The sequence below is a fragment of the Suricata suricatta genome, chromosome 13, assembly GCF_006229205.1.
Source record: "Suricata suricatta isolate VVHF042 chromosome 13, meerkat_22Aug2017_6uvM2_HiC, whole genome shotgun sequence".
NCBI classification, from domain to species: domain Eukaryota; kingdom Metazoa; phylum Chordata; class Mammalia; order Carnivora; family Herpestidae; genus Suricata; species Suricata suricatta.
Window position 1 is genome coordinate 6,366,817 of NC_043712.1, and position 24,736 is coordinate 6,391,552.

Consider the following 24,736-nt stretch of genomic DNA (forward strand, 5'->3'; position numbering starts at 1 on the left):
AGGGATTTAGAAAACTTCAGCAGGTAGGCTATAAAACACACCGCATTTCAGCACAGAGAAGCAGGGAATGTATCATGTTTATAAAGATATAGGAATTAAAAAAATGTGTTTACTTCCTCCTTCAAAGAGAAGGCAATTTCAGGGGCTTTTTGTAACATAAGCTTTACAAAAACTACAGAATCCACTCAAGAATACCACCACTTACTTACCAGCTCCCTCAGAGCTGACCTTCCAAGCAGAATTGTCCACAGTTCCCTGCTGCTCCTGAAAAATGACAGAAAGCAGAGGTAATGTTATACTTTTATTTTTTTTAATATTTCATTTTTGAGAGACAAAAGGGGCATGTGTGTGCACGAGTTGGGGAGAGGCAGAGAGGGGGAGGACAGAGGCTATAAAGCGGGCTCTGAGCTGACAGTAAGCCTGACACAGGGCTCGAACTCACAAACTGTGAGATCATGACCTGAGCTGAAGTCAAATGCTCAACTGACTGCGCCCCCCCCAGTTCCCCCTGCACTTCTGGATAATATAAATTTGACTAGGCTGTCTCACAGTATCTCATCTGTTCTCTGAAACCAGAAAACTCAATGTATAAAAACAATTTTATAAAATTCTAGGCATGAATCCTGTACTATTTTACTTAGAAGCTTGATGTTCAAAATAGAAATTAAGAAACAAACAACCTAAACCAAACAGGTACTGTTTAAAAGGAGGATGCCTACCATACTTTAATGCATTTAAGATGCCATTAATTGAAGGATGCATATTTATGTTCTATCAGTCATCAATAATAAAATGCACTGCCAACTTCAGACGTATTAAAGTATGCAAAAATGTATATTTTAGAATTGATGAAAGGGGCGCCTGGGTGGCTCAGTCGGTTAAGCCTCCGACTTCGGCTCAGGTCAGATCTCACGTTCGTGGGTTCGGGCCCCGCATCGGGCTCTGTGCTGACAGCTAGCTCAGAGCCTGGAGCCTGCTTCCGGTTCTGTGTCTCCTTCTCTCTCTGCCCCTCCCCCTCTCATGCTCTGTCTCTCTCTGTATCAAAAATAAATAAAACACTAAAAAAAAAAAATTTTTTTTTTAAAAGAATTGATGAAATATAAAAATTAGTCAATTATCTTACATTTTCCATGTGAAGGCACCACCTCAATGTAACATTTTAGTTCTACCTCCTCCCTTCGCATTAAAATGTAGTGACCAATAAGGAGAATCTAAAAAAGGACTCTCTCTCTGTTCCTCTCCCTGCTCGTTCTCTCTCTCTTAAATGAATGAATAAACAAATAAATAAAGGATATTTTTTTAAAACTGTCTCTCAGGGGACATCTGGCTGGCTCAGATGGTGGAGTGTGCATCTCTTGATCTCAGGGTTCTGAGTTCAAGTCCTATGTTGGGTGTAGATCACGTAAAAATAAAATCTTTAAAAAAAATTGTCTTTCAGGATTTTCCCATCAAAAGTAGTTTAAATATACTTAAAAAATTATAAGTCTCTTTTCTAAGAGTAATGCTTGTAAGAAAACACCTTCAGTTCTGCTCAATCAATAGACACCAACTCCCACAACTGCACTGTGGAATCAGTAATCAGTAGGAGATTAGATCTAGTTAAGAAAACAAACAGGACTCTTTACTGACAGCGAAACTTTAAAAGGTCTGAGTAGGGATACCTGGATGTCTCAGTTGATTAAATGTCTGGCTCTTGACTTTGAATCAGGTCATGATCTCACAGTTCCGTGGGTTCCAGTCCCACATCTGGCTCTGTGCTGGCAGTGTGGAGCCTGCTTAGGATCCTCTCTCTCCTTCTCTTTCTGCCCCTCCCCTGCTCACATGCTCTGTCTCTCCCTCTCTAAATAAATAAATAAATAAACTTAAAAAAATTAATGGGGCACCTGGGTGGCTCAGTTGGTTAAGCGTCTGACTTCGGCTCAGGTCATGATCTCAGAGTTCGTGGATTCGAGCCCTGCATTGTGGGCTTTGTGCTGCCAGCTCAGAGCCTGGAGCTCGTCTTCAGATTCCGTGTTTCCCTCTCTCTCTGACCCTCCCCTGCTCACACCGTCTCTCTCTCTCTCTCTCTCTCTCTCTCAAAAATAAAATAAAGCATTAAAAAATTTTTTTATTAAAAATGAAAGGTCTGAGTAGGGGCCCAGTCAGTTAAGCAACCTACTCTTGCGTTCAGCTCAGATCATGATCTCGAGTTTCATGTTCGTTGGGTTCTGCGCTGAAAGTGCTTGGGATTCTCTCTCACCTTCTCTCTCTGCCCCTCCCTTGCACACAGGTGCTCCTCCTTCCCTCCCCCCCATCAAAATAAACTTTAAAAAAAAAAGAGGGGCGCCTTGGTGTTAAGCATCTTCCAATTTCAAAAAGCGTGGACATCACTGAGCCTTCATTTACCCACATTTGCTTTCAGAACTTAGGTCGCTAGCTAGTGAGACAGCAGTGATTCCCGGAAGAAACTACAAAGGCCACTGCCCACACTCAAGGACCTGCTGCCAGGGCCCAGAATTCCTTGTTTTGTCAAATTCAAGCTGTGGGTTTTGGTTATACCAAAATCTGTAGTTTTTGCTATAAAAAAAATGATTTTACTTTTAAGTAATCAAGAGACACATGTTCTACCAACAAGCCAGTCAGGAACCCCATGCTTTTTTTTTTTTCCTTTCTTTCTGAGAGAGAGAGAGAGAGAGAGAGAGAATCTTAAGCAAGTTCCCCTCACAGCTAAGAGCCCTCATGACCTCATGACTATGAGATCATGACCTGAGCAGAAATCAAGAGTCTAAAGCTTAAACAACTGAGCCACCTAGGAGCCCCTCCCTTTTTTTTTTTTTTTTAATAAAATGTCCTGTAAGAGTATTTCTCAACACATACTTGATATTCAGATCACATGCAACAAAATTACCTGGGAACAACACAGCAATGCCACAGAATCCTGGTCACGACTTAGAGCTACTGTTTCTCAAAGGACAGGCATCGAAAATCTACATTTTAAAATGACCACACCACACAGGGATGCCTGGGTGGCACAGTCAGTTGAGCGTCTGACTTCGGCTCAGGTCGTGATCTCAGTTTGTGGGTTCAAGCCCTGTGTCGGGCTCTGTGCTGACTGCTAGCTCAGAGCCTGGAGAGCTGCTGTCAGCACAGAGCCGCTTCAGATCCTCTGTCTCCCTCTCTTTGCCCTCCCCTGATCATGCTCTCTCTCAAAAATAAAAACATTTTTTTAAAAATGTCAAAAATAATACTGTCTAGTGGAAATGAGTTTTTGATAACAAGAATAGCCAACACTGACATTTATAGTATACACTGTATTAAGCATTTAACACCTTGCCTTACTGACAACTTATTGACAACTCACTTATGAAGCTGATACTGTTATTATCCCCATTATCTCTTCAGGAAATTAAGGTTTAAGAGTAGTTAAATAATTTGTCTAGCGTCACAAAGCTAACATATAATAGATCCAGGGCATGGAGCCTGCTCCTAATCCTCTGTCCCCCCCCCTCTCTGCCCTTCCCTCTGCTTGCATGCTCTCTCTCAAAAATAAATAAAATATTTAAAAGAGAATAATAAAGTAAAATAAAATAAATAAAATTTTAGTTGCAAAAAACACAACATGCTGATAAATTATTATCAAAGAAAGAATGACAGGAGTCTGTTCTAGACCTGCAATGTCTACAATTTAAGTGGAACAGAAAAATCAGAAAACCAAAATTATATGTAGAAGTGCCAAGAGAAGGCATAATAAAGGAGTAAAAGGTAGTTTATCAGGAAGGAAATCCTTGGGGAAACAAGTATCTCTGGTTCCTTGATTCCTACACATTTTCTGGCCTATAAAAAATGAAGATACAGGGTTGCCTGGGCAGCTCAGTCAATTGAGCCTCCGGCTTCAGCTCAGGTCATGATCCTGCATTTCGTGGGTTCGAGCCCCGCGTCGGGCTCTGTGCTGACAGCTCAGAGTCTGGAGCCTGCTTCGGATTTTGTGTCTCCCTCTCTCTCTGCCCCTCCCCTGCTCACGATCTGTCTCTCTGTCTCTCAAAAATAAATAAACATTAAAGGTTTTTTTTAAAATGAAGATACAAATGAATCTAAGACCCTTGCCATCCTCATAAATTGAGTGTTGGGAAAGACAAATGACATTAAGCACACATAATACAATCAGCGAGAAAGTAAAAAGTAATAAAAAGCATGATCCTAACAATTAGATACCACAAGGGAATATAACCATAGGAGTAAGACAGAAAATGGTCGGGGAAGCGAGAGACCACTGGGAATTTATTCAGGGATCAATGGAAGACTTCACTTCAAATTGGAACCTGAAGGTTTAGCAGGTAATTCTCAAGACACAACATCCATGGCCAAAACTATGATGTCTAATCCAAAGACTCAGGGAGATATCTATATATATATATATTTTTTTTTTCAACAAAGTATTCCTGGGGCGTCTGGGTGGCTCAGTCTATTAAGTGTCTGACTTCAGTTCAGGGCATGATCTCACGGCTCATGGGTTCACACCCCACATCGGGCTCTGTGCTGACTGACAGCTCAGAGCCTGGAGCCTGTTTCAGGTTCTGTGTCTCCCTCTCTCTCTCTCTTTCTCTGCCTCTCCCCTGCTCATGTTCTCTCTCCTCAAAAATAAATAAACATTAAAAAAAAAATCCTGAAGCCAAGGCTACACTGTATATTAACTAACTTGAGAATAATAAAAACAAAAGAAACAAAATATATACTCTAGTGTCTCTCATTTTTTTGCACAATAAGTCTGAGCTAAGTATTTGGAGGAGAAACCAAAGCACAGAAACTAAATACCTTGTCTCAAAGTTAAAGTTTTAAATATTTACTGAGGAGTGCCTGGGTGGCTCAGTCAGTTAAGCATCAGACTCCTGATTCTGGCTCAGGTCATGATCCCAGGATCGTGGGATTGAACCCCATGCCAGGCTCCACACTAAGTGCAGGACATGCTTAAGATTCTCTATCTTCTCCTTCTGCCCCTCTCCCCCACTCGCAATCTCTCCACCTCTAAAATAAAAATAAACAAAAATTAAAAAGTTGATTGATTTTCAGCCCGATGTGCCAGCAGACAACATAGAACTCCATTCCGAAAAGAACTGGAGTCCATGAACACCAGAAATTCTCTTCCCTAGAGAGATCCATGTGGTTGGAAACCGTTGGGGGAAGGCCACTAGGAGGTTAGGAAGGAGAGTCTCTATGATCGAGTCCTTTTGTTAAAAAACTAAGAGACAGCCACCCTACTCTGAAATAGTTCTCTTGAGAAACGCAGCGATATTTCAGAGCGAGATAATAAATGAAAGTGGCCACTGTCCCTGGATGCCCGGACTCCACGGACGAGGTGCACACCTCTCCCATGAACTGAGAAGTAAGCTTGTAAACTGTAAGATGTAAGCTGGACAAGCTTTTCGAACCGCAGCTGCTGTCTTTTTTAGCACAATGTGCACCACTCAGACTTTCACAAACACACTAACCGATGAACACAAGAGATACCAATATTCAAACGTCTGCCAAACCCCATGACCTTCCCAAAACATTCAGTGATTTAAGCACATTATTCTATTTCTGGCCAGCGCCGGCTCCTCACAACACACCCAGGTCTACAGGCTTCCGGGCCACCTCAATACTGCTCTGAGAAGGACTCGCATTTGGAGACATGCGCCTAAAGGGTAAAGCAGACTGGGGCCACTTGCAAATCAGCAGGCACCAGGAAGAGAATTTAAGTTTTCTCTTAGGCTGGCCCTCCGGGCATTTCAAACAGAAGGCTGCTGCTCAGGATAATCCCACCGTGGTACGTAATGTGCTTTCCAGAAAAAAAGGAAAGATTACTCTACGAGAGGCCCTGAGCAAAGCGCTGCCTGGAAACCCGAGCGCCATTCCTTCCACCTTCAGGTCGGAGTCTGGTCGGTCCCCCAGGATGACCGAAGCATCTTCCAGGCAAACCAAACCCTGTCCCTCCCTTGTCCCCATTCACTGAAGAGGGGGCCTCACCTGGCAGGTGCGAAACTCTACCCAACCTCCACAATGACCGTGAAATACACAAAAGAAAAGGCAGGCCCGGTGACCACGATGCTGCCAGAGGAAGCAGCTAAGGGGGGAAAGCAAACCCAGAAGTAGTCCAGGGAAAGCTCCAAAGGGGCTCCTGGGGGGGAGGGGGAAGCAGGTTCTTCTCTTATCTCTCTCTGCCCCTCGTGGGATTCTCTCTCTCAAAATGAATACACTAATAATAATTATACACATGTATAATAAGTATATGTATGATAATAAATATATGATAATGATGACAATACACACGTCTGAAGAAGATGATGATCATCTCACTAGAGGTGAAGGAAGCGATGTGGGAGAAGACGGGCCATGTCTGTTAACAGGTACTGAGTGTCTAGCACACGCTCTTCGGGTGCCAAGGCTACAGCAGCGAAGGCACAAAAGTGGGGACACCGTGCGGGCGCCGCAAGGGACACGGATGTTGGATTTTAGGGCGGGGGGCGGCAGGGACGGCTGGAGTCCCTTCAGGCGGGACCGTGGGGGACGGAGGTGTGGGGAACTGGCTCAAGCTTCCGCGTGGGGCAGGCTGTGGGCTGAACGCCCGGGTGTCCACTCAGCTGGGGGCGGGGGGCGGTGAGTCATCCGGGACGGAGAAGGTGGCTCGGGGACGCGGGCGAATCCACGCAGATGATGCCTGGGCTCGGGCGCTACTCAGCGCTCCCTAAAGTACGAGCTGTCGCTTTCTTAACATTTCATCTTGTCGTCCCCCAAGTCCCAAGCCTGGGACCCCGGCAAGGATTTGGGCCCGTCGCCGGGTGCAGTCCGTGCCCGAGAAAATGAATAGATGGATGAATGAAAGGCTGCGCGGAGAAAGAGGGCAGAACTGCAGGGAGGTGGCTCGGCGACACACGGAACGCACCGCCTGACGAGCGCACGGAGGAACCCGGGGACGTCGCCGGGTCAGGGCACCCGAGGCTGCGGCGGGAACGGGGGTGGGGACTCCCCCGGGCGGCCGCGAAGCGCCCCGTCGCGCCTGGAGGGAGCGTCACGCAAAACGAGGAAGCGCGGCGGAGGAGGGAGGGGCGGGGAGCCGCGGAACGCGCCCGTGGAGAGACAGGAGGAAGGGAAAGCGACTGGGTGAGGAGACTGGGGGGGAGGCCGGCGCCGAGGAAGGGCGGGAGGCACCGGCCCCGTCTTGGAGAAGTCGCCTCAGATCCCCGCGCGCGGGGACCGTTCGGACGTAACCGCCTCCCGACTCGGCGCCCGTCCACCTGGCCGGGGTCCGCCCCGCTCCCCCGGCCACGGCTCGCCCGCAAGTCCCGCCCGGCTTCCGCTCGACTTGGACCCCGGTGCTTCACAGCCACCCCCGCCGACTCGGCCCGCTCCGCACCTCACACACGGCCCGCCGGCGGCCGCCGCCATCTTCGCGCGCGCGCGCGACCCAGCCCCGCCCCCAGACGCCACACCCACGTGACCGCTCCCCTCGGGCCGGGCTGTGGGCGGTGCTTTTTCGTCACGTGACAGCGGGCGGGGTCAAGATGGCGACGCCCAGAGAGGTGAGGAACCCGCGGCGAGGGCATAAGAGATTGTAAAGACGGCGGCCAAGTGGCAACGTGTACGCCCTAGGTGGGAGGCTTTGGAGGGTGCCTGGGCGCCCGTTCTCAAGCCTCAGAGAGTGGTCTGCCTGCAGTGGAGCTTCCCTCCTCGCAGCCGGAGAACGGAGAGAGAAGGTGCCGGCTGTGGGAAGCCGTCGCTGTCGGCCTGGGCTTGAGGGACCCAGCCGCCAAGACGTCGCTAGTCACCCCGGTTTCCCCGGGGCCCCAGGTCTAGAGACATGACCCGAGAGTACGCTCCCCCGGCCTCGGAGACCGGCCCTCCGCTGAGCGGGTCGGTGCTGGCAGAGGCAGCAGTAGTGTTCACAGTGGTGCTAAGCATCCACGCGGCAGTGTGGGACCGATACTCGTGGTGCGCCGTGGCCCTCGCAGTGCAGGCCTTCTACGTCCAATACAAGTGGGATCGGCTGCTACAGCAGGGAAGCGCTGTCTTCCAGTTCCGCATGTCCGCAAACAGCGGCCTGTTGCCCGCCTCGATGGTCATGCCTTTACTCGGACTGGTCATGAAGGAGCGATGCCAGTCCGTGGGGAACCCATACTTTGAGCGCTTTGGAATTGTGGTGGCAGCCACTGGCATGGCAGTGGCCCTCTTCTCCTCAGTATTGGCACTGGGCATCACCCGCCCAGTGCCCACCAACACTTGTGTCATCGCGGGCTTGGCTGGAGGTGTCATCATTTACATCATGAAGCACTCACTGACTGTGGGCGAGGTGATAGAGGTCCTGGAGGTCCTGCTAATCTTCGTGTACCTCAACATGATCCTTCTGTACCTGCTACCCCGCTGCTTTACCCCTGGGGAGGCCCTGCTGGTATTGGGAGGCATCAGCTTCATGCTCAACCAGCTCATCAAGCGCTCTCTGACTGTGGTGGAAGGCCAGGGTGACCCAGTGGATTTCTTCCTGCTGGTGGTGGTGGTGGGGATGGTGCTTATGGGCATCTTCTTCAGCACTCTCTTTGTCTTCATGGACTCGGGTACCTGGGCCTCCTCCATCTTCTTCCACCTCATGACCTGTGTGCTGGGCCTTGGTGTGGTCCTGCCCTGGCTGCACCGGCTCATCCGCAAGAACCCCCTGCTCTGGCTTCTTCAATTCCTCTTCCAAACAGAGACCCGCATCTACCTCCTAGTCTACTGGTCTCTGCTGGCCACCTTAGCGTGCCTGGTGGTGCTTTACCAAAATGCCAAGCGGTCGTCCTCTGAGTCCAAGAAGCACCAGGCCCCCACCGTTGCCCGGAAGTATTTCCACTTCATCGTGGTGGCCGCCTACACCCCAGGTATCATCTCTGACCGGGCGCTGCTCTATGTCGCTGCCACTGTATGTCTGGCCGTCTTCATCTTCTTGGAGTATGTGCGCTATTTCCGCATCAAGCCCCTGGGCCACACCCTGAGGAGCCTCCTGTCCCTTTTCCTGGATGAACGAGACAGCGGACCACTCATCCTGACACACATCTACCTGCTCCTGGGCATGTCTCTTCCCATTTGGCTGATCCCCAGACCCTGCACACAGAAGGGTAGCCTGGGGGGAGCAAGGGCCCTGGTCCCCTACGCAGGGGTGTTGGCTGTGGGTGTGGGCGACACCGTGGCCTCCATCTTGGGCAGCACCATGGGGGAAATCTATTGGCCTGGAACCAAAAAGACTTTTGAGGGGACCATGACCTCTATATTTGCCCAGATCATTTCTGTAGCTCTGATCTTAATCTTTGACAGTGGCGTGGACCTAAATTACAGCTATGCTTGGATTTTGGGCTCTATCAGCATTGTGTCCCTCCTGGAAGCATACACGACACAGATAGACAATCTCCTGCTGCCTCTCTACTTGCTGATACTGCTCATGGCCTAGTTGCTGTGCAGCAGCGATGGAGGAAACAGGGACATGGGGAGGCTGAGTGGTCCCCGTGGCAGCCGGCCACTCAGGCCTGACGAGCCAAGGGGTGAGAAGCAGATTTGGTTTTTTAGTTGATTCAGCGTCAAAATAAAAATCAAAGCTCTCCTGTTTGTTTTTTTTTAAAGACTTAATGTTTATTTATTTTTGAGACAGAGAAAGACAGAGCATGAGTAGGGGAGGGGCAGAGGGAGAGGGAGACACAGAATCCGAAACAGTCTCCAGGCTCCGACCTGACAACACAGAGCCCGATGTGGGGCTCGAACCCACGAACCATGAGATCATGAACTGAGCCAAAGTCAGATGCTTAGCCGACTGAGCCACCTAGGCACCCCAAAGCTCTCCTGGTTTTAGTTTTGCTGATGTTTAAAAAGAAAACAAGTCTTTTACTTTTTTTTAAGAATTGATTCTTTTTTTAATGTTTATTTATTTTTGAGAGAGAAAGAGACAGCAGGGGAGGGGCAAAGAGAGAGAGAGAGGGAGACACAGAATCCAAAGCAGGCTCCAGGCTCTGAGCTGACAACACAGAGCCCAACACGGGGCTCAAACCCACCAACAGTGAGATCATGACCTGAGCCGCGAAGTCGGACCCTTACCCGACAGCCACCCAGGTGCCCCAGAAAACAAATCTTAAAGGATAGCGCAACAACACAAAGAACTTGTGTGTGCTCTAGGACCCCCCCACCCTACCCTCAACCTCACCTTGTGATCCTCGGAGGGGACCCGAGTGGACGCTGGACACGGTAGGGAGTAAAGGTTACCACTTCAGCTTCTGGAGTCAAACTAATCTGGTCAGAGTCCTTGGCTACGCTACTTAACTGTGAGTTGCTTACCACTCTGGGCCTCAGTGCTCCCATCCGCAAGATGGGAATAGTAAGAGCCTGCACCTCACAGGCTGTTGTGAGGACCGGTGAGGCGAGGTATGTGAAGGGTCCAGCCCACAGCCCACACATAATGAACAAATAGGAAGCGAACGTTTTGCTATTCCCCAAGGCCAAGTCTTCATCCCAGCAAAGAGCCAGACAAACCAAGAGGTTTTATGGGCTGTACTTGAACAACAGAGGGACTTTATTTCCCTGCCTACGTTTGGGGCAGAAGCCAAGAGCGGGTAGCCAAGCGCATGTGCTCTCTCTGCTTCGGGCTAGCACTGAAGGGAGAGGGGAGATGGACTCGTTACAGGCCGCAAGGGCCGACTTCCCGACTCCACCCTTTCCTCACAGCCTCTGCTGCCTGGCCGAGTGGTGCTGACGAAGGACAGGCTGGCCCCACGCGGTCCGTATCAAAGGGTCCCTCCCGAGACCCTCCCACACTCGGGTCACGTCCAGACATAGCCCAGTCTGCGATTGCTTTCGTCGGGACCTTTCTCTGATGAAGGTCCTCCTCACCGACGGGGCCGTAATTAAAACCTGGAAGCGTGAGGCTTTATTGTGGCGCCGTGTGGTCAGAAGTACACGGGTCTGGGGAACAGTGCCGGCAGTCCCTTAGCTCCCACCCTGGGCACTGATGTAAAGCAGGTAGCATCAGTTACCCAGACAGCCTGATCCAAAGGAGGTGCTGAAGACAATTTTTTAGAACTTGGAGAGCAAAAACGCTTCATTTCCAGGGCGTTGTTATTTGAGAGCTGTTCGTCTGACTGCCACAGCAGTCCATACTGCCACAATGTGCACTTCACAGGTGACAAAATGGAAGGGAAAAAAACCCAAAAAACAAAACACCTGTCTGTCTTCTCTTGGTAAGAAATGAGAGGCCAGGGGCTGCCAGGGTTTGCCGAGTTCAGAATGGCTCTCCCGTGGGGCCCGCACCGCATCTGTGCCGCCTATGAAGGCAGAGGCCGGGGCTGCCCAGCTCCCCACCACATCCTCCAGTGCCCGCGGAGCCTGGCATCGTAGCAGGAACTCAGTGGACGCTTGTCACGTGGGTGAACATCTCCCATCAGTGGGAAGGTGGCATAGCAAGTTGCCCGAGGCTGGACAAAATTCTCCGTCCCTTTCTCACCCAGCCCAACAGGGAGGGGTCTAGCCGGAAGAGACGAGAACTCTGACCCACCAAGGCCAGAAGCCAGGAACACAGCTTTCACAAGCTCGCACCGGTCCCTCAGAGGAAAGTATTAAGACATTACTTTGGGGCTTAAAGGAGACTTAACAAACCCTTCCCTTCTGTCGGACTCCCTTCCAATTCCTAAAGAAGCAGCAAAATGCCAGGGAAGAGCTTCACCTCCCTGACTCCCTGGGTGGCCTTGGGGAAGGGCTCTGTCCTCCGGGCCTCAGCTTGTCCATGAATTCAGAGCAGGGGCTGAAAAGTAAGATCACAAATTCATACAGCGGCTGAGGCCAGGCAGGTGTGCAGTGGAGGACAGGGGACATGGGAAGTGAGGACCACAGGCATGTCCGCTGTAGGCCCAGGTTTGCTGACCTGCTCATTCAAGGAAGCTTAAAATCGTGCACTGTTAGGTGAAACCTCCCAATGTTCAAAAGTTGTTTGGGTTTTTGGGTTTTTGTTAATATTTATTTTTGAGACACAGAGGGAGGCACAGAATCCGAAGCAGGCTTCAGGCTCTGAGCTGTCAGCACACAGCCTGATGCAGGTCTCGAATCCACGAGCCATGAGATCATGACCTGAGCCAAAGTCAGACGCTCAACCGATTGAGCCACCCAGGCGCCCCTCAAAAGTTTAAAAAAAAATCACTGAAGCCCAGACAGAAACACATCTGTGGTGTAGAATCAGCCGGTGGCCCCCAATGTGCAGCCTCTGGGCCAAACCCCGGTGGTACAAGTTCTGGGTTTGGCAGTTGTACCCTGGGTCAGGAAGCCCACCAAGCACTCGCAGTGAGAGGGGCTGCGGAAGCCTGATCTGGCCCCTTGACTGTCCAAGTGGCAGACCAGGCCCAGAGAGAGGAAGGGCCTCACCTGAGACCGGAAAACAAGTTGGTCACAAAGCCCAGACCAGAATCTGGGACTGTATTCCAGAGCCCTGGGCTTCCCTCCTCCCCCAGCAACGAGTACTGGGGAGCACAGAGGTCAGAAGCACGGACCCTGGATCGGGCTGACGTCGCTGAACCACTGAGCCGCTGTGCGACAGCAGGTCACTCAAACTTCCCACCCCTTGTGTCAGCTTCTTCGTCTGTAAGGGCAGATGGGAAGAGCAGCCCGCGGAGCGCCTCGCTGGGAGGTGCGGGGACGCCGTGAGATACAGCCCAGGGGCTCCTGGCACAGTGAACGCCCACTAAATGGCCCGGTTATTAAAATCATGCAGACCCCTCGCCAGGCAGGGTGGGGGCACCAGGGATAATTTTCAGCAGGGTTCTCATCTTAAAAGCAAGGCCGCTTGAGAAAGAAGGATCGAGAGGCCGTATCCGGAAGTCGCTTTTATTGAATATCCTGCACTGTACCAATCAGAACTCCATCTGAGGGGAGAGAACAGGGGGAGGCTGGCAGAGAAGCAGCCAGAACCCTCTCCTGGTAACAAGCAGCCTCTAGGGGGAGACTGGGCTGGGGCGGGGGGAGGCAGAGGAGACAGAAGTCTCTGGAAAGCCATCCAGTGTAGGTGCCGCCTCCCACTCCACGCTGAGAGAGGGAGAGCACCCTGGCAGGGAGAAAGCGCCGGAGGGGAGACTCGACTTCCCCTTTGCAGCTGGGCAGGGAGGCGAGGTGTGGGCACTTGCCACGCCGCAGCTTCGGCTGGAGGGACCAGGCCGGGCCCTGAGAGGGCGTCTAGGTGTACAGTGGGGGGAAGGGGAGCTCAGCTGTTGGCTGGAGCCTGCGGAGGCAGAAAGGAACTTGAGGCTCCAGAGTCCCTGCTCCTGGCCTCCAGGACCTCTTCGGGAGCCTGTCCGTGGCACGCACGCACCCTGCCACCTACCAGTTCTCTGGGCTCCAGACGGTGCCCAGGGCCTCCATGAGGTGGAAAGTGTAGGCATGGCGTGAGCGGTCCGAGAGGTTCTGCTCGCTCTTGTGCACCACTTCTCCGTGGATTAGGATGAGGGCCCCTGGCAGGAACGCAGCAGGTCGGGAGAACACTCGGCAGCAAGGGACAGAGGGCCCTCCTCCCTCTCCCTCTAGAGGTTCTGTGCCCTGTTGTTCATCCCCATTCCCAACCCTGAAAATTGGGGGGTGGGGGAGGGCCTGCAGCCTGCCCCAGGGTTGGAGGTTCCCTGGGATCAGGTCCCTTCGGCTGTGACCAGGTGCCCTCGGCAAGCCTTGGCAAGGGCATCCCCTTCTATGGTATTTGCGGGACCAGGCGGAAGTGTCTGCACTGCGCCCGTCCGCCAGGCACAGCGCACTGTCAAATGCTGGGCCGGGCGTCCATTCGTTCAGCATCTGCTGTGGGCCACATCTTCTATACATCACCTACCTCATGGACTTCCCCATCGTGCATGTGGGGAAACTGAGGCTCAGAGAGGTTCAGTCATTTGCCCCAAGAGACAGCCCAGAAGTAGCAGAGTCTGGATTCTAGCCTGATCTGGGAGGCCATCCTGTTTGGTTTGGTTTGGTTTTTGAAGTTTTCTTTCATTAGGTCATCTCTACACCCCTCATGGGGCTCCAACTCATGGCCCCAAGACCAAGGGTAGCTCTTGGGGTGCCTGGGTGGCTCGGTCGGTTAGGCGTCTGACTTCGGCTCAGGTCATGATCTCACGGTCAATGAGTGTGAGGTCCGTGTCGGGCTCTGTGCCGACAGCTCGGAGCCCGAAGCCTGTTTCGGATTCTGTGCCTCCCTCTCTCTCTGCCCTTCCCCTGCTTGTACCCTGTCTCTCTCTGCCTCTCAAAAATGAATAAACGTTAAAATTTTTTTTAAAGATAACATGCTCTTCCAGCTGAGCCAGCCAGGCACCCTGGGAGGCCTTGCTGTTAACCAGGCGCTGTCCGACCCCCCAGTGCCCGTCCAGCCCAGCCTCCCGTCCTGTGACTTCACAGCCCTCGGGTGAGCTGCGTGGTCTGAGCAAGTGCAGACCCACAGGCGTGGCCTCAGAGCCTGCCTCCCTGCCCCTGGCATCCCACCTACCTCTCCGCACTGGTGTGGGCACAAAGAGGCTGTTCTCCCAGGCAGGCTCGGACCCGAGGAAGCTGGTGACAGGCACAGAGCCACCCGGGGCCCGGATCAGCCTTCTCGACACCCCACCTACAGGTCAAGGTGGAACCTTTAGCCTCTCTTTTTCTCTGAGTCTCTCTGCCATGGAGGGGTGGGGTACGAGCGGGCAGGGCAAGACCGGTGTCCTTACTGGTGTGGGAGCCTGGGATGAACCAGAGACAGCCGTTCTCCAGCGTGGCATCCTCCAGTGCTATCCATATGCCCAGCAGCCGGCCCAGGGGCTCCGTGTACAGGAAGGTGGCGTCCTGGTGAGGAGTGACTGCAGTGCCACCCCCCCGGCCCCGCCCTGGGCGTGAGGAACCTGGCCCGCCTCACCTTGGCCTTGTTCCCCGCTCCCTGGTGCTCTCAGAACCCTGCAGGCCGAGCCTTCCCGTGGTCAGCTGGAATCCCACCACTTCCGGCCTAGAGCCTCAGGGCACGAGATACCAGCTCTCAAAACTTCAGTGTCCTAAACCTTGAAGTGGTCTCAACAATAAACTACCTTGCAGAGTCGCTGGAGGATCCCACGAGAAAATGTGTGCGAAGTGCTTGGTACGGGGCTCGGACCCTCTATCGGCTACCAGGTGGCTGTGATTGTTTCATCCCCGCCAGGCACTAAAGCCCTAAAGGGACCTGGACAATCCAGACAGTGTCCAGAGGAAGGCATCCTAGTGGCTGGCGGTCCAAAGCATTTGGGGGAGGAGCCCCTGATGGGAGTGGAGGTTCTGAACTCAGCAGGAGGGCCTGCTCACCCCTTCCATGAGACTGTCCTCCAGCCGAATGGTGGGGAGGAGCGTATGGTCACAAGGAGGCTGACTCGGACTCACATGAGGAAGGAAAGGCTGGCTGTGAGGGGATGAGCCTCCTGTCACTGGAGGTGTTTAAGCAGAGGTAGATAACTGCCCACAAGGGAGGCCACAAAGGGTGTCTGTGCATCCGGAGGGCTTTGAAATTAGATTGGCAATGTCTCTGTTAAATCAGTTCTCAAGGAGGGGGAGCCTGGGTGGCTCACCCAGTTAGGCACCCATCTTGGGCTCAGGGCATGATCTCACAGCTCATGAGTTTGAGCCCCGAGTCAGGTTCTGCGCCAACCACGCCCCTCTGCCCCTCCCCCCCTCAAAATAAATACACTTAAAAAAAAAAATAAAAGCTCTTAGGTCTTTGCAGCCATACTGACCAAAGATCTTAGAGCCTGGGGTCCTGCGATCTGTGTTTTTGACCAGCCAGGATTTGTTCCTGGGCTCGAGACCCACTGTGCCAGGCAAGGGCTCCAGGACACCCTCTCGATGGACTGTTCCACAGAGGAGCAGAGGGTAGCTTCTCCCTCCTGCCCCAGGCTTACACCCCAACCACCAGTGACCCAGATCTGCAGTGGCCTATGCTGCCCCCACAGCCTGTTCTAGGCTTACCTTCGCCACCCAGGTGAGGTTGCTGCAAGAGAGAAGGTGCCAGTGAGGCCAGGGGCTGCTCCAAGTCTTGTGGGACACTCTGACCTGGCCACAGGTGTCTAACTACCTCCAACGATTTCATGCTAGCACCCAGCTACGGAGTACGCACCACGTGGCAGGCCCAGGAGGGCTGCTAAGAGACAAATCACCCTGCGCGACATGGTGCTGTGAGTCTGAACACGCACCTGCCTACCAAGAACAACCGAGAAGCGAGGGACAGCAAGAGCGGCTGGGGCCCAGGCCTGAGGTTGAGCCTCTCCGCTCCAGCCAGGGTCAGCGATGGGTCCCCCTCTTCCCAGGGGAATCCTGGACGACTTCTTGGAGGAGGTGGCACTGAGTTGGGCCTTGAAGTTGGGAGGTGAGCATTTCAATGGGAAGAGAAGGGAGAAGAGAATTCTGGGGGTCTCCTTCCCTCCTGCCACCAAAGTTTAACTGAGCACCAACAAAGTGCCAGGTGCCTTAGCCAGAGGAGATGGATTTTGCCCGTTCTGCTCAAGACTTAGTAAATTCTTCAGGGAAGCAGCTTTAGGCCCATTGTAAGGAGGGGCTTGATGTGAGTACTCTGGATACACTGCAGAGGGTAAACTGAGGTCTGGGAAGGATGGCGGGCTCACCTTGAAGATGTACATGCTCTGCACCACCACGGGCATCTGGAGGCCCAGACTTCTCGCTAAGGCCTAGGAGCGGGTAGAGGTCAGACTTCCAGCCTTCTCTCCCTCACATCTGGGCCACCCACCTGCCCGCTCCCCTCCCCCTCACCTCTGCTCACCTGCACTTTGGGGGAGTGTGTGACACTCCTGAAGACAGGGTCACGCGCGTGCAGAGCTGCGGGACAAGAGTTAGGCTGACCGGCCAGTCCCCAGCCCTCGCACGTCCCTCTGTGCCTGGCCGCGGGCACCCAGACGCAGGCCTCACTTTGACTTCTCACCCAGTTGCATGCACTAAGCGTTCTGCTTGCTTATAAGCAAGGGATGGGCCCACGATGCCTGCACCTCACTCCACCCAAGATCTTACTCTTGACCTTCCAGCCACCTGGGAGCCTCACTCCTGACCTGACTCGAAGGGCCCGGAACTCAGTAGCAATCTCAGTAACGTTACCTACTCTACGCCACTTCGAGTCACCATATCTCCTATAAGCCTCAGTTTCTCCTTTGTGCCGCAGACCCAGCAGACCAGCCCTGCCTCCCAGGCGACCACAAGGCTCGATGGGCAAATGCATGGGCGACCCCAGGCCAGGGCCTGGCACAGAATCCCTGGCCATCTCACTATCTGCTGTTATTGTTATTGCAAAGAGTGAGAGCTGAATACACTTATGCCACCGAATTGTACACTTCAAGATGGTGATGATGGTAAATCTTATATTACGTGTATTTTTTTTTACAAAGCTCCCATGATATAACTTCAAGCTTAAAAATAAGTGGTCTGCAAAAGAAATCATAATGTATGATCCCGAAAAAAAAAAATTATAAGATGGCCTCGTAGCTTTATGTGCGGGGCTCAGAGTAGGGGCCACGATATGTTAGGTGCTCCTCAAGGAGGCTCCAGGAAGAGGTGGGGTCCAGGAGTCGCCCCGGGCCCAGGGTCTGGATCCTCCCCAGGCCGGGCAGCAGAGAGTCGAGGGGTCTGCGTGTGCCCATCCGCATGGGTGGCTGGGGCGGCCCTCCTCCCAGTGTGCCTGGCAATGTCGTGTGATTAGCACCAGCAGGTCCAGAGAAGAGCTGCAGCCAGAAATGGCATTTGCTGGGCCACTAACTTACTGTGAGCTTGCTCTGGGGTAGGGCCCTACGTTCTTCAGGCCTCAGTTTCCCCGTTTCCTCTCCCCCATGCGCCTGCTTACCATGGCCAATTTTGTTGATGGATTTCTCAGGAGGGACCAGGAAATTTCCTGTAGCACAAGGAACAGGTAAAGGCAAAAGAGCTGGGGTCCACCCTCCCCTGGGCAGCTGGCCCCAGCACCCACCCAGCCCCAGTGGAGCGTGATACCCCACACCTTGCGGCCCCAGCTCCGAACCTTTCTCGTCAAAAACGCCTTTCTCAAAGAAGAATCGAATCTTGTCACCACTGTTCCAGAAATAGTCTCTGCTGTCCTGCGGGGAGGGGACATGAGAGGGCCTGAGGGAGCAGCCCGGGGTCAGAGCTGGGTCCCGCAAAGAGGGAAGAGGACAGTCACGTTTCCTAACCTGCCGGGGCTGCAGACCCTGCTGGGTCCTCTCAAACTCGCCCACTGAGGCACAGACAGGAAACAGGAACCCCGAGTGCCTGCAAGCACACTCAGAAGCCACAAGCATAAAATTTCTCAGACACCTCTTAATTAAGTCACATCATTCCTATGCTCAGTAGGGTAGGATTCCGAACATAGCCCTGGAGTCACATAGACTTGGATCCCAGGTAGCCTTGGATCACCTGGTTTTACCTTTCAACGCCTCAGTTTGCTCATCTGTAAAGGGAAATAAGAATAGCACTGACCTCCCCTGGATCGTTGGAGGCTTCAGGTAGAGGCTGAATCTTACAGTAGTTCAGAGCACAGACCTTCGAGCTACAATACTTGAGTTCAAATCCCAGCTCTGCCACTGAGGGGCTGTGTGACCACAAGCACCCTATTGAGCCTCCCTGGGGTCAGTTTCCTCAAAAAATATAGATGCTATTAAATGTATCCCGTAGGGTGTAGAGATTATGAATCGGCATATACAGAGCACTAGAACGGTCCCTGGCACATGAATATCTGCTTTTTAAATTATTATTATTCCAGCTGCTGCTTAAGGGCGGGCACTCAGCGAGGGCGTGGCTAAATGCTCCATGAAGATAAACCATCACTCGTCTTTTTCTCTTTTCTTAATAGCCTTTCCTAGTTAATGTTAATATCATGTTTTAGATTTCTTAGCAACATAAGAAAATGATGCTTCAGGAGGATGCATGATTTTTTTTCCTTATGGTTTTAGCTACCGTTGGCTGCCATCATATAGATCTCCCTACCTTCTTAGGGGGGAGACACAAGTGGAGTTGAGGGCGCCGACCACCCTACCTGGGTTCTCCACATGGCACAGCACCCCCCACCCCTGCTCCTTCACGTGTGTGCATCTGTTCTCACACGTGCCTGCAGGGCTCGGCCGTGACTTGCCTGGCCTTTCAAGCCCTTCCCACCAAAAACTATGGTTTTTTCCCCAACATTCTTAGCTGTTCCATATCATGATCACAGCGAGGGAAACAAGTGAGGGAAGTATAACTGACAATAATAACATTAAAGGTAATCGGGGCACCTAGGTGGCTCAGTTGAGCATCCAACTTTGGCTTGGGTCATGATCTCATGGTCCGTGGGTTCGAGCCCCGCGTCAAGCTCTGTGCTATTAGCTTGGGATTCTCTCTCTCCCGTACTCTCTGGCCCTCTCCCACTCTCAAATAAACAAATAAGCTTTAAAAAATAAAGATAACTGGGGCACCTGGGTGGCTCAGTCAGTTGGGCGGCTGACTTGGGCTCAGGTCATGATCTCACAGTCTGTGGGTTCAAGCCTTGCGTCGGGCTCTGTGCTGACAGCTCAGAGCCTGGAGCCTGCTTCAGATTCTGTGTCTCCCTCTCTCTCTGCTCCTCCCCCACTCTCTCTCAAAATAAAATAAAGACATAAAAAAATTTTTTTAAATAAATAAAGATAATGAAGTTAAACATGTCAAAGATTCTGCTTAACTCATTAATTCACACGGGAACCAGTAAGATGTTCAGAGAATTCTAAGAATCACATACAGAGAGGCAATAACAAATACTGAAATGAATTTGCAAATGGCTGTGAAATGGCTGGATCGTCAGGGCAATGATTGCATTCTTCTGGACCCAGTTCATACCCATTTCTGTGGACATTATTGCCAGTTTTTTAAAAATATTTTATGTTAGTTTTTAAAAGTAATCTCTACACCCAACATGGACTTGAACTCACACTTTTGCAACTGAGCCAGCCAGGTGCCCGTATTATTATCAGTTCTATATAACTCATGGAGTTGGAAAACTGGACAGGACATCCACTGATCTTTTTCCTTGTAATGCCCATGTCAAAGTATCAGTGGTGAATACTGAGGGTTTACCAAGTCCCAGGAACTGTGCTGAGCTCTTGTCAAGCATTATAAACCAAGACACATACACTTTATTCTCCCATCCTCTCCAACCCTTCACTGGTCTCTAGGACCTTCTCAGAAGGCAGCATGGAAGGCACAAGACAGGCCCCCCTCACTCCTTGGAGTCTTTTGAGTGACCTGTCTCTGGACACTGGACCCCCCACCTCAGTTGTCTCTACCTACATGACAGGGGTGGGGCCAAATGAACCTACTATTTGAGGAAATTATCATCCTGTAACCCTTTGCCCTTCTAAAGTGCCCCAGCCCCACTCCCTGGGAGGCATTTCCCAGCCATTGTAATTCCCCATATGCCCACCAGATGGCAGGAGCGCCTCAGCGTGAATGAGCCCTGTTAATGGGCCTGGACCTCAGCGGTGCCTTGAGGGCCACACCACATAGGTTCTTGAAGGGTTACGTAAACTCTGTGGGAGAACCCCGGAGTCTCGACTTACCCTCTCAAACTGCATTGAGTCCTAGTAAGTCACAAGGGGTGGTGGGTGAAGAAGCTGAGTTTCCAGTCTCATGGGGGGCGGGGGTAGGGGTGGGGATAAGGCTTACACAAGTGGGTCCATCAGGATCACTTGGCTCACTCTGGGCTGCTGGGCACAAGGAAGCCCTTGCAGCAGGAGGAGGACTGCTGAGGAAGTACAGCAGAGCAGTGAACAGCAAGGACGTGGTATCAGGCAGATCTGGGTTCAAATCCTTGCTCCATGAATTGCTAACAACATGGTTTGGGGCAAGTGAGCCAAGCCTCGTTTTCCCCACCTGTCAAATGGGGGTAATAATACAATCCTTATAAATCCATAGTGAGGAGTGAAGGAAATATGCACGAAAGCACTTATCCTGGTGCAGCGGGGGCGGGGGGGACTCCATCCTTGATTTGTTATCAGAACGAGCCCTGGGCCTTGGGGCCCTCCCTTCCTGGCTGCTGCTGCTGGCTGGGGACTGAGCCCCACATCAAAGACCAGATCCTATGCCCCAGACACCTACCAGGATCTTCAGCTGCTCTTCCTGGGTGGAAAAGATGGTGCGGCAGTGGAGAGGGACGTCCATGTCGGCCACCAGCTCGCCGATCCTCTGTTGCATGGCTACACATTCATCCGAAGACAAAAATCCTTCCAGCACCAGAAATCCATCCTCCTGAAACTGAAGGCAGGTAGGAAACTGAGGCTCCTCCCTGCCCTCAAACGCTCTTTACGACAACAGGCTTGCTGAAGCTGTCTGAAGGCAGGACCTGGTGTCCTGTTCGTCGTGCTGTCTCCCCCTCCCCCGACCCCACCCCGGGTCATGGTGTCTAGAACCCAGATAGGAGCAGCCAATATTGGTTACTTGAAGGAAGGAAGGAGGAAGGGGAGGTGTCCCTGTCCTTCCTCCTCCAGTGGGCTTGGATCAACCTCATTCATTCATTCGACTGAAATTTACTGAGCATCTACTAGGTATCAGACACGGTTTTAAAAGCCGGAGCTACAGGAATGAGCAAGCCACCACAGTGCCCGCTGTCCTGGAGCTTCCGGTCTCCCCAAGGAGGCTGATGTCAAACAAACCAGGATGCAGGGGGACGTGCTGTCACAAACTGCTGCGTGCAAGGTGGGGGAGGGCGAATTCAAGAGCTGAAGGCAGAAAGTGTCTAATGGAAACCAGATGGGGGGACCGAGGAGTCTCGAGGCAGCAGCTCTGAGGACGTGGCATTTAAAGAGGACCAGCAGGATAATGGGCATTGGAGAAACAAGGATGAACATTCCAGACCGAGGGAGCAGGATGTGTGAAGCCCCCGCTGGAAGTGAGGGTGGGGACGGACGGGAGGCAGGAGGGAGGTGGGGGCCAGGGTAGGCAAGGAGGTGGGCTTTGTCGGGAATGCAGCGGGCAGCCAGGGGGGAGTTAAGACACCTAGCATCTTCTGATTTGCCTCCAGCCCTCTTGCTCTGTGGCTGAGAGGGTTGAGAAGAGAAAGGACATGAGCATGTTTGCTTATAGACCATTATAAAGTCTTAACGTTAGGAGTCATCTTTCCAACCCACTGTTGGGGAATCTGATTCCCTATCACCAACACCCCCCCATTCCCTCCCTCACTCCCCCCCAAGGAGGCCCGGTTCTGGCTTCCACGTGTGGGATGTTGGGACCCTTGCGACCGCTCACCAGGGACCCTCTTGTCTCTAGGCAGCTCTGCGTGGTAGACGCTTAACCCCCGTCAGTGTCAAGCTGAACATTTCCTCCTTGGGAACGCATCACCCACAGCAAACGGTGTGTCCCTGGGACCCAGCAGACTCATTCGGTCCAGAACCTCTTGAGATAGGAAGATGGGGGCTCAGCAAACAGGGGAGCAAAGATGTTTCTACCAGGCAATCGACTGAGGCTTGTGTAATGAGAGCAAATAATCAGGAACCACTGAAATGCGCAGTGCAGGGAGATGCGTTCAACAAAGCATGTTTTCTCTGTCTGGAACGCAACCCAGATGATAAAATTCATAGGAGAGAAAAATATTTACTGACACGGGCGTATGTTCCTGATATACTGTGAGACAAAAAAAAAAAAAAAGCCGAATACAAATTAGTATTCTAGCCATTGTGAGATCTCGGTGAGTGTTTTCCCCTCTTTGGCCCTCAGACCATCAAATCTGGGGCACGGTGGTATCTCCTTTATAGAACAGGGGGCTGGTACACAACAGTCGCTATGATGATGGACTTTTAAAGATTCTAGGGCTGTGTGCCAAAATACTAAGTCTCGGCATAGGAAATTACAGGTGGTTTTTCATTTTCTTCTCTGAGCTTTTCGGTATTTTCCGGCATTTTTCTCATAATCAGAAACAAACAAGGGCCACGATCTTTAAGCCTGTGTCACTCTTATTCCCAAGGGTTAGCCTTTTGTGTTTGACCATTCACAGATGCCTGGCTTAGGGGTAGCGAGCAGGATGGGCGGGGGGGAGGGGGGGTTGATGACCCCACCCCCATGCAGGGCCCTGGCTCCGCCCTTCTGCTTCCAGTCCCCCCTCCCTCCTTGGCTCTCAGGCCTGGCCTGGCCTGGCCTGGCTAATCTTTATTCTTTTTTTCTTAATTTCTTTTTATTTTTCAGTATAATTTATTGTCAAATTAGCTAACATGCATTGTATATATACAGTGTGCTCTTGGTTTTGGGGGGAGATTCCCATGATTCATCGCTTACATACAATGCCCAGGGCTCATCCCAACAAGTGCTGATATTTATTCTTTATTCTGGTTCCAGCCACACGTACACATTCCCACCTCACCCCGGCCCTGCGGCCCTGATGCCCCCAGCTGTGTCGCAGAAGTTAGGGGTCCTGATTGGAAACTGACCCCTCTGGGCTTCAGTTTCCTCTTCTGAAAAATGGCAGGGAGTAGGGCTGAGTTCTCAGGGTCTATTACATACAGATCCAGAGGCACCCCCAACACGTTCCTGACCCTCTCGGACCCCCACCCCACAGTGCCCTACCTTCTGGAGCTGCGAGGGGCTCAGGCAGGCCATGAGGATGAGGCAGGGTGCACCGGGTGCCTCTGGGTGCTGTGCTGGGCTCCAGGCTAGAGAGGAGAAAGTACACCAAGTACAGAGGTTGGGGCAGTGGAGGTGGGGCAGAGGAAGGGAGAGCCGGATGGGCAGAGTAGCTGGAGCCCTGGGAGGCCTAGGAGGATTTAACTCTTGCCTACCTACAGGAAACCCAATCCTGGCCCCCAGCTCCCCTCCCCCGAGCACACACAGGCCAGCCTGGACTCCCCCCGACTTCTGTGCCTGGATGGGGCCCTTGCCTCTGACCCAGCTCAATACCCTGGGTCCATCTTCCCAGTTAATCCAGGATTAGCCCTTTTCAATCTCCTTCGTGGTTTTTAAACAACTCCCTCCCAGTTTCTTTCCAAAAACCACCCTGCCTGGGCCGCTTCCCAGGCGCCTAGAAAATTTTTTTTTAACTTTTTTTTATTAATGTTTTATTTATTTTTGATACAGAGAGAGACAGAGCATGAGAGAGGGAGGGGCAGAGAGAGAAGGAGACACAGAATCCGAAGCAGGCTCCAGGCTCTGAGCAGGCTGTCAGCACAGAGCCTGACGCGGGGCTCGAACCCACGAACGTGAGATCTGACCTGAGCCGAAGCCGGAGGCTCAACCGACTGAGCCACCCAGGCGCCCCATCAGGCGCCTAGAAATTGTATTCCAGGAAGTCGGGGCGCAGAGGCCGGGGAGGCAGGAGGACCCCAGAGTCTCAGACCGGGCACCACCTCTCCCTGTGACCTCTGAATGGATGTCAGCCTCTCCCCAGACTTCACGTGAGGTTCGAGGTTCGCAGGCTACCAGCATCCACACGGGGTGGGGTGGGGTGGGGGTGCAGGGCAGGTCTGGGGGCCTCGCATGTCAGACTGGTCAGACTGGGCCAAGTGGCTTTCCTTTCCAAAGGCGGAAACGGTCCCTAGGAATTACCTGGGCCCCTCCCTGCTCTGAGGCTCTGAAATGCTCTCAGTCTTGGGAGGATTAGGGGAGGGAATAGGGGTCAGCCTGTGGCTCAGAGGAGGAGAGCAGATAAAAGGGAACCTTAGCAGAAGGGCCTACGTGGGCTCCTGGCTGGCTCAGTTCAAAGAGCAGGCAACTCTTCATCTCTGGACTCTTGATCTCTGGGGTGTGAGTTCGAGCCCCACAATGGGTGCAGAGA

General features: G+C 52.5%; 3 protein-coding genes across 6 annotated transcripts in view; 1 reads left to right on the top strand and 2 right to left on the bottom strand.

The window, feature by feature from the left end:
• Positions 1 to 7,421, bottom strand: part of NUP188 (nucleoporin 188) — a 52,701-nt gene extending 45,280 nt beyond the window's left edge. For both annotated transcript variants that reach the window (XM_029920779.1, XM_029920778.1), the window contains exons 1-2: positions 7,370 to 7,421; positions 210 to 264 (exon numbers count right to left, since the gene is read on the bottom strand). In XM_029920779.1, the coding sequence (XP_029776639.1) occupies positions 210 to 264; positions 7,370 to 7,401 (87 nt within the window). In that variant the 5' untranslated portion in view covers positions 7,402 to 7,421. The remainder of the gene's footprint in view (positions 1 to 209; positions 265 to 7,369) is intronic.
• Positions 7,073 to 9,593, top strand: DOLK (dolichol kinase). Its single transcript, XM_029920780.1, has one exon. It carries the CDS (start codon positions 7,814 to 7,816, stop codon positions 9,428 to 9,430), a length of 1,617 nt encoding a protein of 538 aa, XP_029776640.1. The 5' UTR covers positions 7,073 to 7,813; the 3' UTR covers positions 9,431 to 9,593.
• Positions 9,594 to 12,821: 3,228 nt separating this feature from the next.
• On the bottom strand, positions 12,822 to 23,655 carry PHYHD1 (phytanoyl-CoA dioxygenase domain containing 1). 3 transcript variants are annotated; one of them, XM_029920667.1, is made up of 12 exons: positions 23,533 to 23,547; positions 22,222 to 22,366; positions 21,076 to 21,231; positions 17,996 to 18,071; positions 17,822 to 17,869; positions 16,754 to 16,809; positions 16,599 to 16,661; positions 15,946 to 15,967; positions 14,688 to 14,816; positions 14,471 to 14,587; positions 13,331 to 13,457; positions 12,822 to 13,228 (listed from the first exon to the last, which is right to left on the bottom strand). In XM_029920667.1, the coding sequence occupies exons 3-12, from the start codon at positions 21,169 to 21,171 to the stop codon at positions 13,183 to 13,185; spliced, it is 780 nt and encodes a 259-aa protein (XP_029776527.1). In that variant the 5' UTR covers positions 21,172 to 21,231; positions 22,222 to 22,366; positions 23,533 to 23,547; the 3' UTR covers positions 12,822 to 13,182. The 3 variants fall into 3 exon arrangements, with proteins under 3 accessions (XP_029776527.1, XP_029776526.1, XP_029776525.1); XM_029920666.1 differs by lacking the exon at positions 22,222 to 22,366 and having other exon boundaries at positions 14,688 to 14,802; positions 23,533 to 23,655; XM_029920665.1 differs by lacking the exon at positions 22,222 to 22,366 and having other exon boundaries at positions 23,533 to 23,650.
• Between the last annotated feature and the right edge of the window lie 1,081 nt (positions 23,656 to 24,736).

Bases quoted from the DNA above. Each gene is read 5' to 3' on its own strand.
- DOLK (XM_029920780.1), top strand. From the start codon at position 7,814: ATGACCCGAGAGTACGCTCCCCCGGCCTCGGAGACCGGCCCTCCGCTG.
- PHYHD1 (XM_029920665.1), bottom strand. From the start codon at position 23,565: ATGGCCTGCCTGAGCCCCTCGCAGCTCCAGAAG. The intron at 21,232-23,532 runs GTAGGGCACTGT...ACCTGCCTTCAG, and splicing joins GCCCCTCGCAGCTCCAGAAG to TTTCAGGAGGATGGATTTCT. The intron at 13,229-13,330 runs GTAGGTGGCAGG...CTGCCTCCGCAG, and splicing joins GTCTGGAGCCCAGAGAACTG to GCTCCAGCCAACAGCTGAGC.